This window comes from Falco biarmicus, chromosome 1, assembly GCF_023638135.1.
Source record: "Falco biarmicus isolate bFalBia1 chromosome 1, bFalBia1.pri, whole genome shotgun sequence".
In the NCBI taxonomy this organism is placed as follows: domain Eukaryota; kingdom Metazoa; phylum Chordata; class Aves; order Falconiformes; family Falconidae; genus Falco; species Falco biarmicus.
The window spans coordinates 58,217,182-58,234,248 of NC_079288.1; the positions used below are offsets into that span (position 1 = coordinate 58,217,182).

The 17,067-nt window shown below is 36.9% G+C and overlaps 1 protein-coding gene across 2 annotated transcripts in view; it reads right to left on the minus strand.

Annotated features, from left to right (window-relative positions):
• TBCK (TBC1 domain containing kinase) overlaps positions 1-17,067 on the minus strand; it is a 118,024-nt gene continuing 100,957 nt past the window's right edge. For both annotated transcript variants that reach the window (XM_056327846.1, XM_056327849.1), the window contains exons 25-26: positions 12,593-12,752; positions 1-654 (exon numbers count right to left, since the gene is read on the minus strand). In XM_056327846.1, coding sequence (XP_056183821.1) covers positions 544-654; positions 12,593-12,752 — 271 coding nt within the window. In that variant the 3' untranslated portion in view covers positions 1-543. The remainder of the gene's footprint in view (positions 655-12,592; positions 12,753-17,067) is intronic.

A 17,067-nucleotide genomic window follows, 5' to 3' on the forward strand; every position in this document is an offset into this window, starting at 1 on the left:
TTACAGTGACTTCCAATCTTTATTTCCAATCCAGACGAAAAAACGCTTTCTCAAAAGGAAGGTCGGTCACAAGATACAGCAATGATTCTTTGGAATATTAGAGAACACACTTTTTCACAGGGTACGGTTTCAGCTTGTTACTTTCAATGTTCACAGTAAACTACTTTTTGAAAAGTAATCTATTTAAGTGCAGCTTAGAGCTGTCAAGTGCCAGTTTATTTTGTTCTACAGAAATATTTGTAAGATACCAAATGCCAGCTGAGTTACTCTTTTTGTGTTCAGACTTGCTCAACTAGTTGTGCACTACAACAATGCTGAAAGAAGTTTCTTAAAAAGCTTGAAGCTTCACAGTTCATTCCAACTGAAGCTCTGTATCAAAGAATAAATGCAAAGCTCCTGTGCTCTAGATCTGCAGGATAAGACACTGATCATCAGGATAGCTTGTACAGTGACGATGCCATAATGCCCTTTGGGTTCAGGATATCCCGGTTGTACAGTAACACTTTCCTATTCAAACAGATTGTCCTGAGTGTTTACAGTCACTTAAATTTGTGGAGAAGGAACAGTGAGGAGACCAGTTGGCTTGATCTTGTTGATCCCTCCATCTAAGATGCAGACCCTCGGGTACTTGTATTTCACTAGATGAGCTGCAAACTGAAACAGATACATTGTTAGCACACTGCATATTATAGCCCTTAAATCGAAATTACTTTGTGTTAAGTAAGGCATGTTAAACAAAAGAAGAAAAAAAAGGACAAAGTTTGTTCTTTGAACCAACTAGTCTAACACAGGAACCCAGGCTTGTCTCTCAAAACAGCTGCAATGAATTTGATGGACATGAAAGTGTCACACTGATAACCCTGAACTTCATTTATCTCTGTTTAGGCAGGATTTTACCTCATTCTAACAGGATTATTTAATCTCAGAGCACTCACTGAAACCCCTCTTAAAGCACGAAACAACAGATATTTTTCTCTGCATTAATTAATTCCCAGCTGTTTTCTGTAGGTTCCCAAGTGTACAAGCATCACAGTTTGATGCTATAGTCATTTGCTTACCTGTCAAACTTGTCTGACATGACTTTCACAGATGTCGGATAAGAATTTGTGGTCTAGTAGGTGTACTCCCCCCTCCCAGTCTGCCCACAGGCAGGTTACATAGTGCAAGCACACACACCCCTACACAACCCACCGCAAACACCCACCCACAGTCCTTGAAAGCCTCTCTCCTCAATTAATTCATTCCATAAACCAAACACAGCAGTTGCCAGTTTCCATGTAGCAACTTAATGAAAAGTTGCTACACTGACAAACTATATTTTGTATATAAAAGCAAAACCCAAATCAAAATAGCAAAAATTATGTATCAAATACCAAAATCCAAACCCAAAGGAACACTATTTTGTGTATCACATATGAAACTTCCCTTTTAAATACCGATCATGATACATTCAAAAGCAAGCCATCAAAATGGATTAGTCAGAGAGAAACTACAATAGTTTTTCTTTATTTCCAATAGCTGTGAGAAAGACTGCTGTGTCACCAGTCTTTGAGATTGTTGCTTTATACTTGATTGACAAATCTGTACCATTTCTAAAATCCCCGAGTGCTTCCAAATGGGCTATGTAAAACATTTGTAATTCCTTTTTTGACTCTTTAAAACTATTTCTGATACTATTGCAGAACCCTGTGCAAGCACGATGTCCGGATAACTAGCTTTGCATGACCAACTAAATTACCAACTCAAGAACAGCAGTAGACACCCCATCCAAACTTAGTACATGGGATTTCTTTTTACATTTACATTCCCTCTAATTACCTGTGATAGTATAACAGATATTAAGGCAGAACAAGATGTACTACATGATTACCTTATCAAGTACAAGTACTGAAATAATCTCTTTAACATGCAAGAGTTCATATCGGCAAAGTTTTAAACTCCTTCCATAGCCAGAACTTCTGCTTCACACTGAAGGGATTTTATATATGCAAGGAATTTATTTCTGTCCACTCATGTGTCAAACACAGCTACTGCATTCCTCTCTCTGTGCTTCAGGATGGATGTAACCAGGGAGTGAGCAACTAGTACATTATCAGTAACCGCTGCAAACTTCTTGAGGCAGGGTAAGAGGTCAACGTGGATCATTCTGGACATTTTGGCTGTTACGTTTCTTTCAGGTACTTGCTTTTTAAGGAAGACCAAAAGAAAGTTCAGTCATCTCTTCCCCCATTAGCTTGGGTCAGTCAGTGCAGGATTCAAGGGATCAAACTAAAAAATCCCCACAACCAACCAAACCAGCTCATAGGAAAGTTAGACCATGTATGTATGCCAGTTTTCATGAGAAAAGTAGATGCCATGATTTGAGAGAGGCTCTCTGATACAGGTGGTGTAATATGCACAGAGACATCACCAGGAGAGTCCAATTTCCTCTTGCTATAATCACAGTCCATAAAGACGTGGTGTATAGTAAAATAGAGACAAAGATATTTCTCTTGTCAAAAATAGCACTCAGCTGTGCATACCATGAACTACAAAAATAGTATATATTCCTAGTGAAATACTCCCACCAGACAGCTTTACTTCATATGTTGCTCTCCACCTATGACTAAAGGGTAGCACTCTGTCTTGGACACCGATGCTGCTTGTAGCTGGCAGAAATAAAAAACAGCAACAAGCATTCAGATGGGCAGGAAGCAGCATGTTACTTGCTGAGTACAATGTCCCATGTGTCAGCAGAAAGGTTCCACTCTCCATCTACTGATAATTTTACACTTCTGATAATAAACTGTAAACTCTGCTCCAAGTTTTTGGGTGTCCTAGCCATAATATAACTACCATTCCATGTAATCTGAAAAGAAAATATGCAAACAAATGCTTTGTATTTAGGATTTGAGCATTAAGGCCTGTATCCTACTGTATTATAGAACGGCTTCAGTAACCAAGGTATGGCTGGAAATAAATTTTCTTCACTGCATATGACATGAGGTACCTTTGTAAACTTATGGTGAGGAATCTCTTGCTTCTTGCAGGGTCCCTGCAAAGCAAGCACTGCAGAATCTGTGGCCGCTAGCAAATGTCAGGAAGAAAGCACAAGATGAAATTTTTTTTTTATGTTGACCTAGAACTGTCTGCAGTTGTCTACATAGCTTCAGTGAGAAAGACTGCAAACACAGTTCAAATATTAGATCTGAACATCCTGGACAGGGAAAATCCAGTGAGCAGGGAGTGTACAACTATTGATACCTCACTACTGTGGGAATTAGAGCTGCAAGTCAGGGACACAGAGGCATATATATTGCCATAAGCTGAGAGCTGCCATCAAACTCCAAATATCAGCTTCCAAGAGCTTTGCACATACATCTGTCTCCACACAGTAAAGAAGAAAGAAGTCAAGGCTTAACTCATAGGGTAATAGGATTTGGTATGATTAAAGGCATTCCTAGTTTCACCTCCTGTCTTCTCACATTGTGTCACTGAACGTAGAAACATAACTTTTGGTAAAGATTTAGAAGTAGTCTCTTACTAGCTTTGCAGTCTTCCTAATTAAAGCTTTGACTTTCTCTAGTTCTGTTCCTCAGTATATCTGTGCCTTCTACTCCCAGAGTCGTCCATCCATCACAAACTAGAATGGGAACTTGCTCACCATGTTTCTGCAGACATGGCTTAGTATCTTTCCCGGCCAAAATACACTGTATGAAGCTAGTATTTTAAAAACACATTAAAGTGTTATTTTTGGCATGTGCACTGATGGAGGGGCATGAGATAGAAGAATATTTGAAATAGTTACATATATTTCCTCCCCAGTGTAACCTTCATTTCTGTTCAAATACCAGTAACTTAAATTCAAGAAATTAAGACAGATCAAAAAAGAAATAATGTTTCCTAAAAAGTTCAATAAATCAATGATACAAAAAGAGCAAAATTTCATGCTTCAAAAAGAGCCCAAGGTGCTCTTCTGAATTAATGCCACAGACTTTCTACAGCAGAAACTGCCACCTTGGATTTCACACATGGGCTCTATTTCCTTTATAAATGCTATCATAAAGCGTCAACTAGAAGTTTAATAACAGGCACATGAATACGTAATGTGTAGTCCAATAAATACCTGAATTTACTGAGGTGCTCTTAAGACAGAAAATAACATGGTAAGGAGATAAGCAAATGGGCTATGTCATCCTTAGTAACCTGTAAATCACCTACATTTTAAAGAGGTTTATTGAAACATATAAAAGTAGGGCGCAATTAAATTTCCATTATACAGGTTGGTTTTAAATAGAAATGAACCTCTGTCATTTATAAGGTGATTATACTTTTTCAAATTTATCAAATGTTTGTGTTGATATTACTTCTGAGATATATCTGTTTTCCCACACCACCAATGGATCACAATCCTCCTGTAATGCTTCTGTTTTCATTTAGACAACATTACCTGCAGGAAACAGTTACACTCATCTGAGGTAGAGGATTAAAGGGATGCTACAAGACTAAGTTTCTTCCTTTCTGCTGCAAGTGGCCTTTCCTCAAAATGCACTTCCCAAGTTCAGTTACTGTGTTTTTACTGGCCACACCTAGCATTTAAATTGCATTTCCTCTTGCTACTTTCACAGCAAATATTACCTATGAAAGTATCAATACATGAGCAACTTGTTTAATGACTATGTGACAGCTTTGGTGAACACTTCGGAAATACCGTTCTTCTATTAAGTAATGCATCAATCGATTCCAGACAAAACACCCTTCCTGGTGAGGATAACTGAGCCAGAAAACTGTAATTTGCATTTGAAAGCAGTCAGCTAAGACTCATGCCGATACAAGTCAGGCTCTCAAAGACAGACAAGATCACAACAAATACATCACAAAATCTAGGCAAATATTACACATTTTACCCTGTATTGGCTCTCAATACAGACAGCAAAACAGGGCTGCTCCTTTAAGTACCATCAAGAACCTTAATAATCTGCACATCACAGCATTTATCAAAATGTTTCTACTACGCTGTTCCAAGCAGTAAAATCACAGCTTTCAAGAGTGCTGAATGAATTACACCAGGGACGCCACATTTTTAGACTGTGTACAGCAAAGAGTCTAGTAACACAATAGCTTGAGCAGCATTGCTCCCAGCAGCCTTTGGGCTAGCCATCAGGTTGCTATGTACACATTATTCACTTTCACAGACATTCTTGTGACAGGTTGTAATTAAAGGGCAAGTTGGAAGGGAAGGAGGAATAACATACTGTACCAGAATACCAAAAGACTGCTGTGACAAATGTTACCAAGGTGTAAATGTTCATATCATACTCTGGAACAGCCAGAAAAAAAGGAGATACTTTAGAAGCTGGAGGAGAAATATCAACCAAATTTTGTAGTATACATCCATTGCCACAAAATTATTATTAGTTTTTCATATGTAAACACACGCTACACAAACCTTTCAGGAGCTGCAGTCTGTTTTGCAGTATGATTTCAGTCAAGAGTTCACCACTCTGAAAGCACACCATAGCCAGGCTGATCAGTCTAGAGCTATTTAAACAACACTTTCCATATGCCACAAAGACCCAGCACACAAGATTATTTTTAGTCAGCTGCTTCTTACATTAAAGGGTTCTAGAAACATGAAATGACACTTTAACACTAAGGGAAAAATAGGCACCTAAAGCCCCCGTAGCAAAACAGTGCCTAGTTAATGCTTACAGTATTAGCATCAACTGAATGGAAGTATAAAACACAAAAAGCACAACCTTGTGCAAACACATAGTATGAAAAAAAATATTAAAAAAAAAAAGCATAGAACTTATTGTACTAACAAGATCAAGGAGAAAAATCCTTACACACAGACTTGGCCAAAAAGGAGCACTTTCAATCAGTACAAAAATACAGCAGTAACTTAAAGGACTTACATGCAAAGATTGCAAAATAAGCCTACACAATCAGGTATTTAATAGCTGGTTTCAGAATAAATTTTACTGAGAATTAAAGTAAGAGTAAACACTCAAATTCCTCCAAGTAATAAACTTTAAAATAAAGTTTTAAACACCTGCACTTTTAGTTTTGCACTTAGAAAGTATATATTAAAAAAACACCCAGCTAAGAGCGAGCATTTGAAAATGAAAACTCAATTGCAGAGATATAGCTGTTCTAACACAGCTAATTTGTACTGACCAAAATACACATTCCATGCACCCAATACAGTTGGATGGATTATAAAATTAAAATGCAGAAAGCAACCCTATTCTATTTTTTATTCAACAGAAAATAAAAAAGCTGTTAGTGAACAGAAACAAAAAAAGAGCTGCGTAACATTTGGCTTGAATATAAAGAAGAAAGCATGAGTCTTTCTGAAAGATTCTACCACTCTTCAAGTCTAAAGATTGACCTAGATGTTGAAAAATGTTCAAAGAAATACCTGACAGCGAAAAACTTTTCATTGTCATTTGCAGTACTTTTTACTAACACTACCCAAACTGCCAGTTTGGTAACGTTTCTTCTTGAACTCCAGGACAAAAGCCTTTGGACCTCCTACACAATGGACACATTCCCTCCTGAAGCAGTCAGCCAGCCAGTCCTCTTCAGAAGCTGATTCAGATATAGTTTAGAAAAAAGCAAAACAACATTGCTAAAAGACAAGCAGTATTGATACTGGAACTGCCAAATTCACCAACATCATTCTAGCTGGCAGTATCTTTACACAAGTCTCCTGCACTTTTAACACACGTTTATTAGTTCATTACCATCTCTATTTCAGTTCTCACCACTATCAGATTCTCTGATATATATATATACACACACACACACACCAGGAAATATAAAAGTAATATAAAATGTAAAAGAGCTGAAAAACAGCCCCAGAAAGTGATAATTCTATGTTATAATGCAGCAGCCCTGAGTGATATGCAACCAACCTAATCCATACAAGCTCAGGCAAGGACAAGGGTACTCTTTCCGAGGTGCAGCCCACAAAGCCAGTATAACCACAGCCAAGGCTGACATGCCTGAAGGAAACTCTAGAGCCTGACAGCACCACTCCAGGATTCAGGTTCACCGTTTCCCATCTTCCCTGTCCTTACAGATCTCCCAGGTGATCAAAAAGAGCAGAGATCCTACTTGCAGGATCTCTCAGAAGTCAAGCATATTTTGATAGGTGAAGCTGAGGGCTCCGCAATTCCTCATCTCAGAAACATCCAAACCTCTGTGTAGTAAGGCACACAGATGGGCCAAACAACGTCTACATCAAACCACCAACTAAAATTTCCAATGACTGTAACTATCAGGTTTCAGCAAAAATTAGAAAAGGTAACCTATTTGGAGATGTAGAAATAGCTTGCTTTCCTTTGCACCTACTTCAGATGAGGAAAAGGAACACTCAAATTCTGCTCTTGAGCCTCCATCTTTTGTTTCCCCCCTTTCCTCTTTCATACCTAGCTGGAAAGGGGAAATATTTAGGTCATCAACTGGAAAGGGGTAAATATTTAGGTCATCTCTGCTGTACCTGAGGAATTCAGTGTAAACTAACCAAAGCCACTGACAGGTGCAGAATTACAACAGCGTAACACAACTCCTGGCTGGCAGCCCAAGTGTCTTTCTCATGCCATGTGAAGAGCGATGTACTGGCAACAGCAGCTGAGCTACTTTCTGTTGATGAAGGAAAACATACATACATGTTACAATAATAAATAAAGTAATATAGACTTTACAGAATAATGAAGAGTTGACCATGTCTTGGGTAGAGTTACAATCAGTAGGATTGTTGCTGACTGACTAAGCCTTTCAATCGCTTCAAAATACAAGGTTGATCTCTTCCTTTTTAAGGGCAATGAAGAAGTGGCTGATGATTCCAGCAGGCTCTGAGTCTGAATGCGGAAGGGAGGGTGATGCCTTAACAAAACAAACACAAAAAACGCCCATTCTGGGAATCATAAGGAGCTCCTCCATCCTTACAAAGAGAAAGCATCCTCAGTTTTCATTCTACTTGTTCAATCACTTTTCTGCAGAGAATATTTACACAGAAATACAGAATCTAAAAAGATTTATGAGTGGAAACATCTCAAGAAGTTTATTGCCTAACTTCTATTTAATTTCACTCCAGAGGTTTCATTAGGCCCTTCTAACTAAACATTATCTGTCTTTAGAAGCATGAATGCAGCTGCCCTTTATAATTCTACGCAACACCTAATCTTAAGATCACCCTATGAAATTTCATGGGTATCCATGTTTTTAAGACAGGTTTATAGAAAGAAACCAGCTTCAGGATGCAGGGGCTTGCTTCTCTGGCAAGGCCCTTTTAAAAGGCCTGAGGAGGACGACAACAGAATCACAAATTCAGTGGTAACTGGACACTTTAACCTATGTGTCTCAGTCTTCATATAAGAAAAGCATTTTTGACGGTGGGCTGAGAGAGAGAAAATGTTAATTTCATATAGCTTTTGTTTTTTCCCAGGCTAAGAATATGTTATACAAAAAGAATCTTGAACTTGACGCTCTCCCTCTTGCCTTGAAAAGGGTCAGAAAGATCTCAGAGAGAAATCGGGACTGCTTGTTTTTGCTTTGGAGATAACTCATATATTTTATCTATTAGCTACTGTGATGCAATAAGAATTATTACTTTGCTTCAGTAACTTGTAGAAATTGCCTAGACAATGTATTTATAGCAGCATAACTTATCCAGGAAAAAAATAATCAGCGTAACAATTAGAAGTTACCATTTAGAATTTACTTTCCTGCTATAAAGACAGATGTTTTTATAAGCTTTGACTTACAGCTTATCTTTTTCCAAGGTAAGAAATAAATGAGTTGCTAATTATTAAACAGATTAAAGTGTCCTGTATACTTTAATCTGTTAAAGCATTTAACTGACAATAAAACACATGTATTAAACCACTGGGGAAACACATATGTATTAAACAACCACATCACACAAGTGGAAGTGTGTCACTGTCAAAATTGAGGTACTGGAGCATGTTAATATCAGGTAAGGTATTTCTCCTGTTCTAATTTCAGTCAACATTGCAGTAATACAGACAAAAAAATTGGAAACAGAAACAGGTAATGTCTTAGCACGTCAAAGCTGAGGGAAGGAGAGGAGATGAAGTAATGTCACCCTTCCAAAAAACAGACCGAAACCAGTCCTCACCCTACATATGCGTAACTATGATCCACCTTTGCACTTGCTGTATCTCAGACTTTGAAAGGGACAAAAATCAGGAGACATACTATTTGCAATGCAAAAAAAAAAAAAAAAAAAGGAAGAAAAAAAAAGAAGCTACAGTTAGGCACTCGTTGCATATTTAACTATTGTACTCCCAACTGTAATGATCCCTTGCCCATACTGAAATTTGCAAGGTATATATTTATCAACGGATGTGGGAAAGGGGAAATTAATTCATTTAAAAGATGCTGCACTTAACATATTTAAAAGTTAAAAATCAAAACAGAATCTGATTGATTAGCTCCAGCATAATGACTTTTATGTAGAGGTTTCTTGCTGTTTCAAAGACAAACAAGTATCTGCTCTGTAAACAAGTGCCCAGAATCCCCCAGGAGAAGAAAGGCTGGCGCAAAGTCGGAACCAGTCTAAAGGAAGCAGTATTCTGCAGAGAAGTGTGAGCCAAGCACCACCACACCATGTCCAGTGCAAGCGCCTCTTTACAATACCTTTATGCTGTGAATGGCACATTCAGTAAGGCTCTTGTACACCGGCCAATCTATTCATTTAACTTTTAGCATGAGCAAATTAAATGGCTTAACAAGAAGGATTACCCTGTTTTAATTCTATCCTAAGACTAGAGCCAGAGCTCTGCTGAAGCCTGCTGCACAGCTAGCTTCCTTTGCCTCCTGCTGCAACAGTGCTGTGGTAAAGTTTTCAGTTTTCCCTCTCACCTATCGAGTTCTAGACAGCATTTTCTTGCCAATTTAAATGTTTTATCATCTGGCACCAAATCAAGTACAAAAGATAAAAAAAAAAAGTGTGAAAAGGGGAAAAAGGCTTTTTCTACATGTCTGTTCAGTACCTTCAACTTTGCCTTTTTTTAAAAAAAATTTTTATTTAAATGATGCCAAGTAGGCTACTAATACAAAATGCAGTTGAAAGAGCCAATCTTCTAATTACAAACAGCACCATAAATAATCAGTTTTTCACACTTACCCCAACTTTCTCAGTCTTGTAGAAATTTAAACCGAACATCTAACAGTACTAATCTCTGTATTTTTAACAGAGTAAATATTAGTAAACACTTCTGAAAAATCTCCTTTATGGTGGATGCTACAGTTTGTGGGTCATTCCTTTCCAGTTGGAAATAGATAACTCTGTTTAGAAAAAAATACATTTTAAGCTGAACAACTTATAACATTTCTTTGGACAAAACTGTTTTTGTTTCCACACATTCACTTTTGCAACTTTTCAAATGATTGGATTACCTAGTAGAATTCAAAAAGTAACAGCTCTTGTTCTTCTCAAGCCTTAAACTACATAGTTTTGGACTAGTTAATTAATACTGGCAGACAGTTCTATGTAGCCACACAGAGTAAAACTGAATTGGCCTTAAAAAAATAATCCACAAAACAAAGGAATTTTATCACCACAGTCAAATTTAGGTTGGTTTTTTATGTACTTTAAGGTGTGACAGAGGTGGTGAGTCCCTACTAGCATTTAGGCTCCAGTTTAATTTGTGGTCAGACTGGTCAATCCAGTATTTTGCTACTATTTAAAACTCTACACTCTTTAGTTAGACTACCAAGAACTCTAAAAGCAAATAAAGAGACAAAGCACCGTTTCTCTTTTAGGGAAACCTATAATATTGACAATTCCAGGTAAACCAGGTCAACATTGCCTCAGTTGCATAAAGTCTGCGTTTAGAGGATAAGGCAGCACCTTCTCACATGACTGAAGTACTTGCACTTACTAAGCACACTGCAAGTTTTCTTTAGCTGCACTGCAAAGCAAACATTCAATTTTCACTTAACAAAATGTTAAAAAAAATAATCTCAGTTTGCAGAAGTGTCACTACATTACAGGAGAAAATTGTGTCTTCTTAGCTATGGTGTAACACAGAATTTGCACTGTAAACCTCTGCCCTTTCTTTCCTTCAGACACTTGTTTCTTTGTTCTGTTTTAGACAGAATACTTACAGTGCTCCTTTGTTTCAGATAAAACATTTCTGCCTGTTCCTGGAAAACAGCTCCCAGAAAATGACTTGGTAGTATGTGGGATATCTCCCATAAAGACACTCATTAGTGAATATCAAAGCACTTTTTTTCCTGTTCCTATTCCTCAGGAGGTTAGTGAATGGTTAGGCTCTTACTGGGATAAATTGGGATGTTTGGTGTTTTAAAATGTAATTGTTAAAAGCAGCTGCATAACCCACCATCAAATGTGTAAAGCACCATTTAAATCACCTCCATTTGGCTCTTAGCATTTAATGCATTTTGCATTTACTCCTTTGAGGGGGAGAATATACACATTCAGCATTTAGTGAGTTATTGTGATTATTCAAGTTGATTGATTTCATGTTGAAATACTTATCATGAACTTACCCGGATCTTACGCACAAAGCTAGATATTCACTGACTGAAACTATCTGAGATATGGCTATACAGTCTCCTTTATGCCACCTCTGCTACTACATAAGACACGATACATATCACAAGTTGATTTTCTAAATGATGAAACACAAGTTAATGAAAGGGATTTCTCACACTACTTACAACTCCCTATATGTATAAAAAACTGCAACATGTCATGCTGATGCTTCTGCTGTCCATAACAAAGACCTTTTAATGGTTCATAGACCTCCTTGTCATATCAGGATTATAGTTCATGCCCCTGGAGTAAAACAGGCTTAAGAAACTGTGGTGAACTAACAGTATACCATACTCAAGAGTAGGTCTTGAAAAAAACCCCAACAAAATCCAATCAAAAGAACCCTCAAAAACCACCCCCCAAAAATTACTTTCCTTCACCTGAGAGAAGAACAGCAAAAGAATTATACTGCTGGTCCACGACATCAATTATTTAGTTATAAAAAGGAACAGGCAAGTCTGAATATTCTGTCTAGTGAAGAATCAAACAGAAGTTAACAGTAGGAATATTTCTGCACTTCACTGAGCACAACTGCATGAGCTAAGTTATTCTAAAAACCCCTAATTAATAGATTGTTTTTTATTACCTAGAATATGAATTATATCTTATTTCCTTTGGACTTCATAACACATCTGTCCCCACTCCACTTACCTTGTGTGCACTTAACACCACAGAAATTAAATGCCAGTCAGTTTTGAAAACCAGGTATTACTGATGCACGTTAGAAGTGCTGATGTCACTTCTATGACATGCCAAAAAAGAAGATTTTAAACCTGAAAAAGGTAACGTTAAATAATTTCATTTCAAAACTTCAACTGTCTCAGATGCTGATTACTTGAAGAGAAATATGTCTTTGTCTGGAAGCAGAAAAGAACAACAACTAAATCACCCTAAAACCTGTCATCATACCCAAAGTTACTAATCTGAATTATCTAGACTAGCGTTTATTTACTACTGTCTGTATTCATGCCATTGCTGTATTTCTAAGAATAAACATATATGTTATAGCAATATACTTACGGCAGCTGTGTTCTTCACTGCATTTCCTACAATCACCACAACTCTTCCTCTAAAGCTCTGGAGCATGGCAGTTGCTGGGCACTGGACAAGATCCCCTTCTGCAGTAAATGCTGACGCAAATGGAACATTGATGCTGCCAGAAATGTGGCCACGGTTAAAGCTTAGGAAGATCAGTTAAGGACATTTGAAAGGCAGAGACATCTGTGGTAGCCTGTAGGATGAACCTGCTGTAGGATGAACCTGCTCTTCACCCCGGCTGTCACGATACAACAGTGTTGGTCTTTCGTGCTAGTATATTTTGACAAGCCTCATTTACAATTTAGTCATATAGAGAAAATAACTTCTGACACTACACAGAAAAAAAAAGGACAGAAGAGTTGTTTCATAAAGGACATAGCACACCACTACAGAAACTGACCTGCTAAATGAAACGCTTAGTGCTAAAGAACCAGTATCCACATACATACGATATACATATTTCTGTGGATTTTACTGCAAATCAACTCTGACACAGGAGCCAAATACCAATAAGCAGCTGGAGCACCTCTTCCAGAAGAGTTTTATGTAAAAGGAATGAAGCACTTACAATGAGAACCAAAATTAAACAGGGATCATTGGGAAATTTCCTTAAACCTTCTGCCAAGCCCCATAAGCCCCCTACACTTTGATCCAAACTGAAATTCTAATGTACATGCGCTCAGATTCCCAAACAATGAGTATCATATATATTATCTGGAGTCCCACTAACAGTGAGCATATATTGGGTCTTGAAAAGCAAGCAACAGGTGAGTGCCAGCAACTCTGATATATAGTTAGTTGTGCTTCACTTTCATAGGATGATCATTCCATGGAGATTTTATGAACAAATATTGAATGTGAGTCTCTTCAATAAAATTAAGTTGGACCACTAGTACCTAGCTTCTCATGAATTTGAAAATGCACCATGACCTACACAAACTTCTGAATTACTTTCATAGACTGTACACACATGCCTGGAACACTCCCCCAACAATAAACAAGAATAGCATTGAAGAGATGGGAAACAGCAAAGTTCTGCAAAAATAGACACAATATAAAATAACCAGATTAGTCACTCTTTATTACTGTACTTGCAGAAAGCTAGTTTAATTTATAATTAAATCCCAGGCTCTTTTTCAATATAGGAGCTGCCTTAAATAAAGGTAAGATTTAATTGACTTAGGTTAATACTAGCATTCATTTCTCATGATTTATGTAACAGTTTCAGCTTTATGATCATCATTGTTAACTGTGGGAAAAATGTGGCTATATATAAACATTTGAATGAACAAAATATGATCATGTACCATTCATTTGTGTTGTCAGTTTGCTTCTATTTTGAAGGCGAAAATTATGACACCCCTCCTTCACTAATTTGTGTCAACCTCCTTTTCCCCAGGGGAAACTACATCACTCATTGCTACTAACGAAGGTAAAAGTTCTGAAACTATCACAAGACTGAAAATTACTTTGGACAGATTTAGTTGCTCACACTCATGCCATTAAGAATGCTTAAATGCTCAGAGAAAGTTGACTTAATCTCTTAACAAAGACATACATTTGATATCAATAGTACCAAACCAGATAGATCCAAAATGTATTTGCTGTCATTCACATTATCCCTAATCTTAAGTGACCATCTTAAGCATTCCAGTACTAAAGACAATTAATGAAAAAGCCAAAGTTTTGTGCTACAGACTGAGAGACTGTAAGTATGCAGCTTAGCTATATATATGTGTGTATATATATAAAGCCAAATAACTTTGCTAACAGGTATGGAAGGCTGCCATGTTTCTGCTAACATGCTTAATGAAATGAGCCTTAGATGAATTGTTGGCCAGAGACACTGCTTTGAGTATATTACCTTTTTATTAGTCTTCTGTTACAAAGTTGTCTATTGGGAAAAAGGGCTAGCAGCTCTCAGCCTTGCAACGTGAGCTTCATTACAAAACAATACCTTAGCTTTCAACTGCATCCTAGTATGAAATATGAAGCATGTTTGATACATGTTGAAAATCCTCTCATGCTTTTTTCAAATCACACTGAAAACAAAGTGAGAGTGAAGTTTAGCATGACAGGCATCAATGATGAGGAAAAACTACTGACAAAAACGATCACATTTTTGAAACGCCTCATAGTGGTCTGTCACATTTTAAAACATGCCACAGTAACATACAGATTGTCTGATCCCATTGCACAGTTTGTTGAAAGTTTGTGACAAACACAAAAACTTTCCTTACTGCAAGAACGAACAGCACACTGAACACAGTATTCCTATGGCTTCCCATGTACATTCAGAACTGCTGACAGCTTAATAGTTTTCTATACATCGTGTTTTCTTTCTTCTACAACTGACATACAAGCCAGCCCACTCAAGGGGTAATTTTACTACCTACCAGTCTTTTTAATAAAGACATTTCCAACCTACTAACACCAGATAGGTATTAGGATTTAAGTCCACTCTTACTTAAAGGACAGGACATTTTAGTCTCCCACAAACTCCAACCAGACCAAAACAACAGCAGCAGCCATCACAGTACACTGTTCAAGCTATGGAAATTTTCTCTCTGGCATACCTCCTCATTCAAGAGCTACAAATGGAAAACCTGATTAAAGTTTTGTAATATGAAAGGCAGCGCCATAAAACTTCACAACAGTCAAATGATTTTAAAATAACTGAAATTTTGAATCCACTCTGCTAGAGTAGAACAGGATTTATACAACAGTAGAGTAGAACCTATCATCAAGCTATAAGGAAAGCTATGGAAACATTTAAGCAAACACCTTGCCTTTGATCCTGATTACAATATAAATAAATCCACTATTATACACAGATAATAGCCTTTCAGTGCAATGATTGTAGTCTCAGCATTTTATATTACCTGCTGTCCTTCTGCATTCTTCTTGATTTCTAGGAAGTAGCTTAAATAACAACAGAAGGATGCATGTAGACACAGAAACATTTAACTCAGTAGTATCAAGGCCTTCTAAGCAGTAACAATAATGTTTTATAGTTTTTAATTCCAGGGACATCACTTTTAATCTGAAGTCTAAGAAGTATTATCTCTTGATGAAGAATTTATCTCCCAGAAAATAGGCTGCATTTTTACCATCTTCTGAATAACGATGACCACATTTTCAACAATTTAGATCCAGGAGTAAAGCAGCTGCTGGAGTCCAGAAAATAAAGAGTCAAACATCTCAGACACATGAATCTCTACTTAATTGGAATCCTTAACTGATGCATGAAATTAATACATGCAAGTAAAAGAAAAATTACTTTTTTGTGTTTCTTTGACCATTCTGTTTTATCTACACAGTGGATCACATCACAGGCTCAAGTCTGGCATACAATAAAATTATAATTCCTTGAAAATAACAGTATTAATTTAGAACAGTCCAATTATACTACTCTGTTTACTATGTAAATAATAAATTTACCTCTACATAGTAACAATAATATTAATTTTTCTATTTCACCACACTTTGTCATAAATATTGCTAAATATTTAATAGAGAAAAATGTTAGTAGCAGTATTTTTCTGCATATACAAATATCTTTACAGTGGTATTTTAACAAACTAGGTGGAAAAAAATGAGGTCGAAACATTATTTATTTTTTTACTACGTATTTTAGCCCAAATACTGGCATCTGCCATTTCACCATTCACTTCACTGCCTATAATTCACACATTTCTAATACAAATGCACTATGTTAGCAACATTTGTTAAGACAGTGGAGGATCTTTTCTAATGATAAAGATGTTGGGAGCCTGTTGAATCTTTGTCATTGGAGTTCTTTAAGAACAAGCCAGAGATAGGCAAAAGAAATGATCTTCCTTTCTCAAAGAGGTGGACTAAACCTCATGAGTCTTTTGTTATTTTTCTATTGAGTACTGTTTTCCCATTAAGAATTATAACTTGTGACACAGTAAGGTGCTAAGAGTACATCTACAATAGAAACAACTACCTACATCACCTTTATTATTATGAAAGGAGCAATACTTCAGAAAAAATGATACAAACCAACAGCAAGTATTTTCCAAAATACTTGGCATAACGTTAAGAGTTACCTCTAATAAAACTCTTGTAATTATTCTCGCTTTTAGATGGATGTTAATGAAGATGTGTGTTTCTGGCAAAGCACACTTGTATGGACTCCCCCTTCTAAAACCTAACAAATCCAGCCCCATAACCACACTGTTCAGAAAAACAGTAAAAAAACCAATAATACTCCACAGGCAAAGAACTACGTATTTGATAAAGAACAAATGGGTAAGGTATAGACAGTGAAACAACCTTGATAAAAATACAGCTTCAAGACACGTTTAAGACTTCTCTGATTGTAAGCTAACTAAAGAATGTAAGTTAGGGCAGCTATATGGCTGCATTACCTGTCAGTAGCAAAAAGGTACTCAATGAGCATTCATTTTCCACTGAGGGATTGGCAAAACACA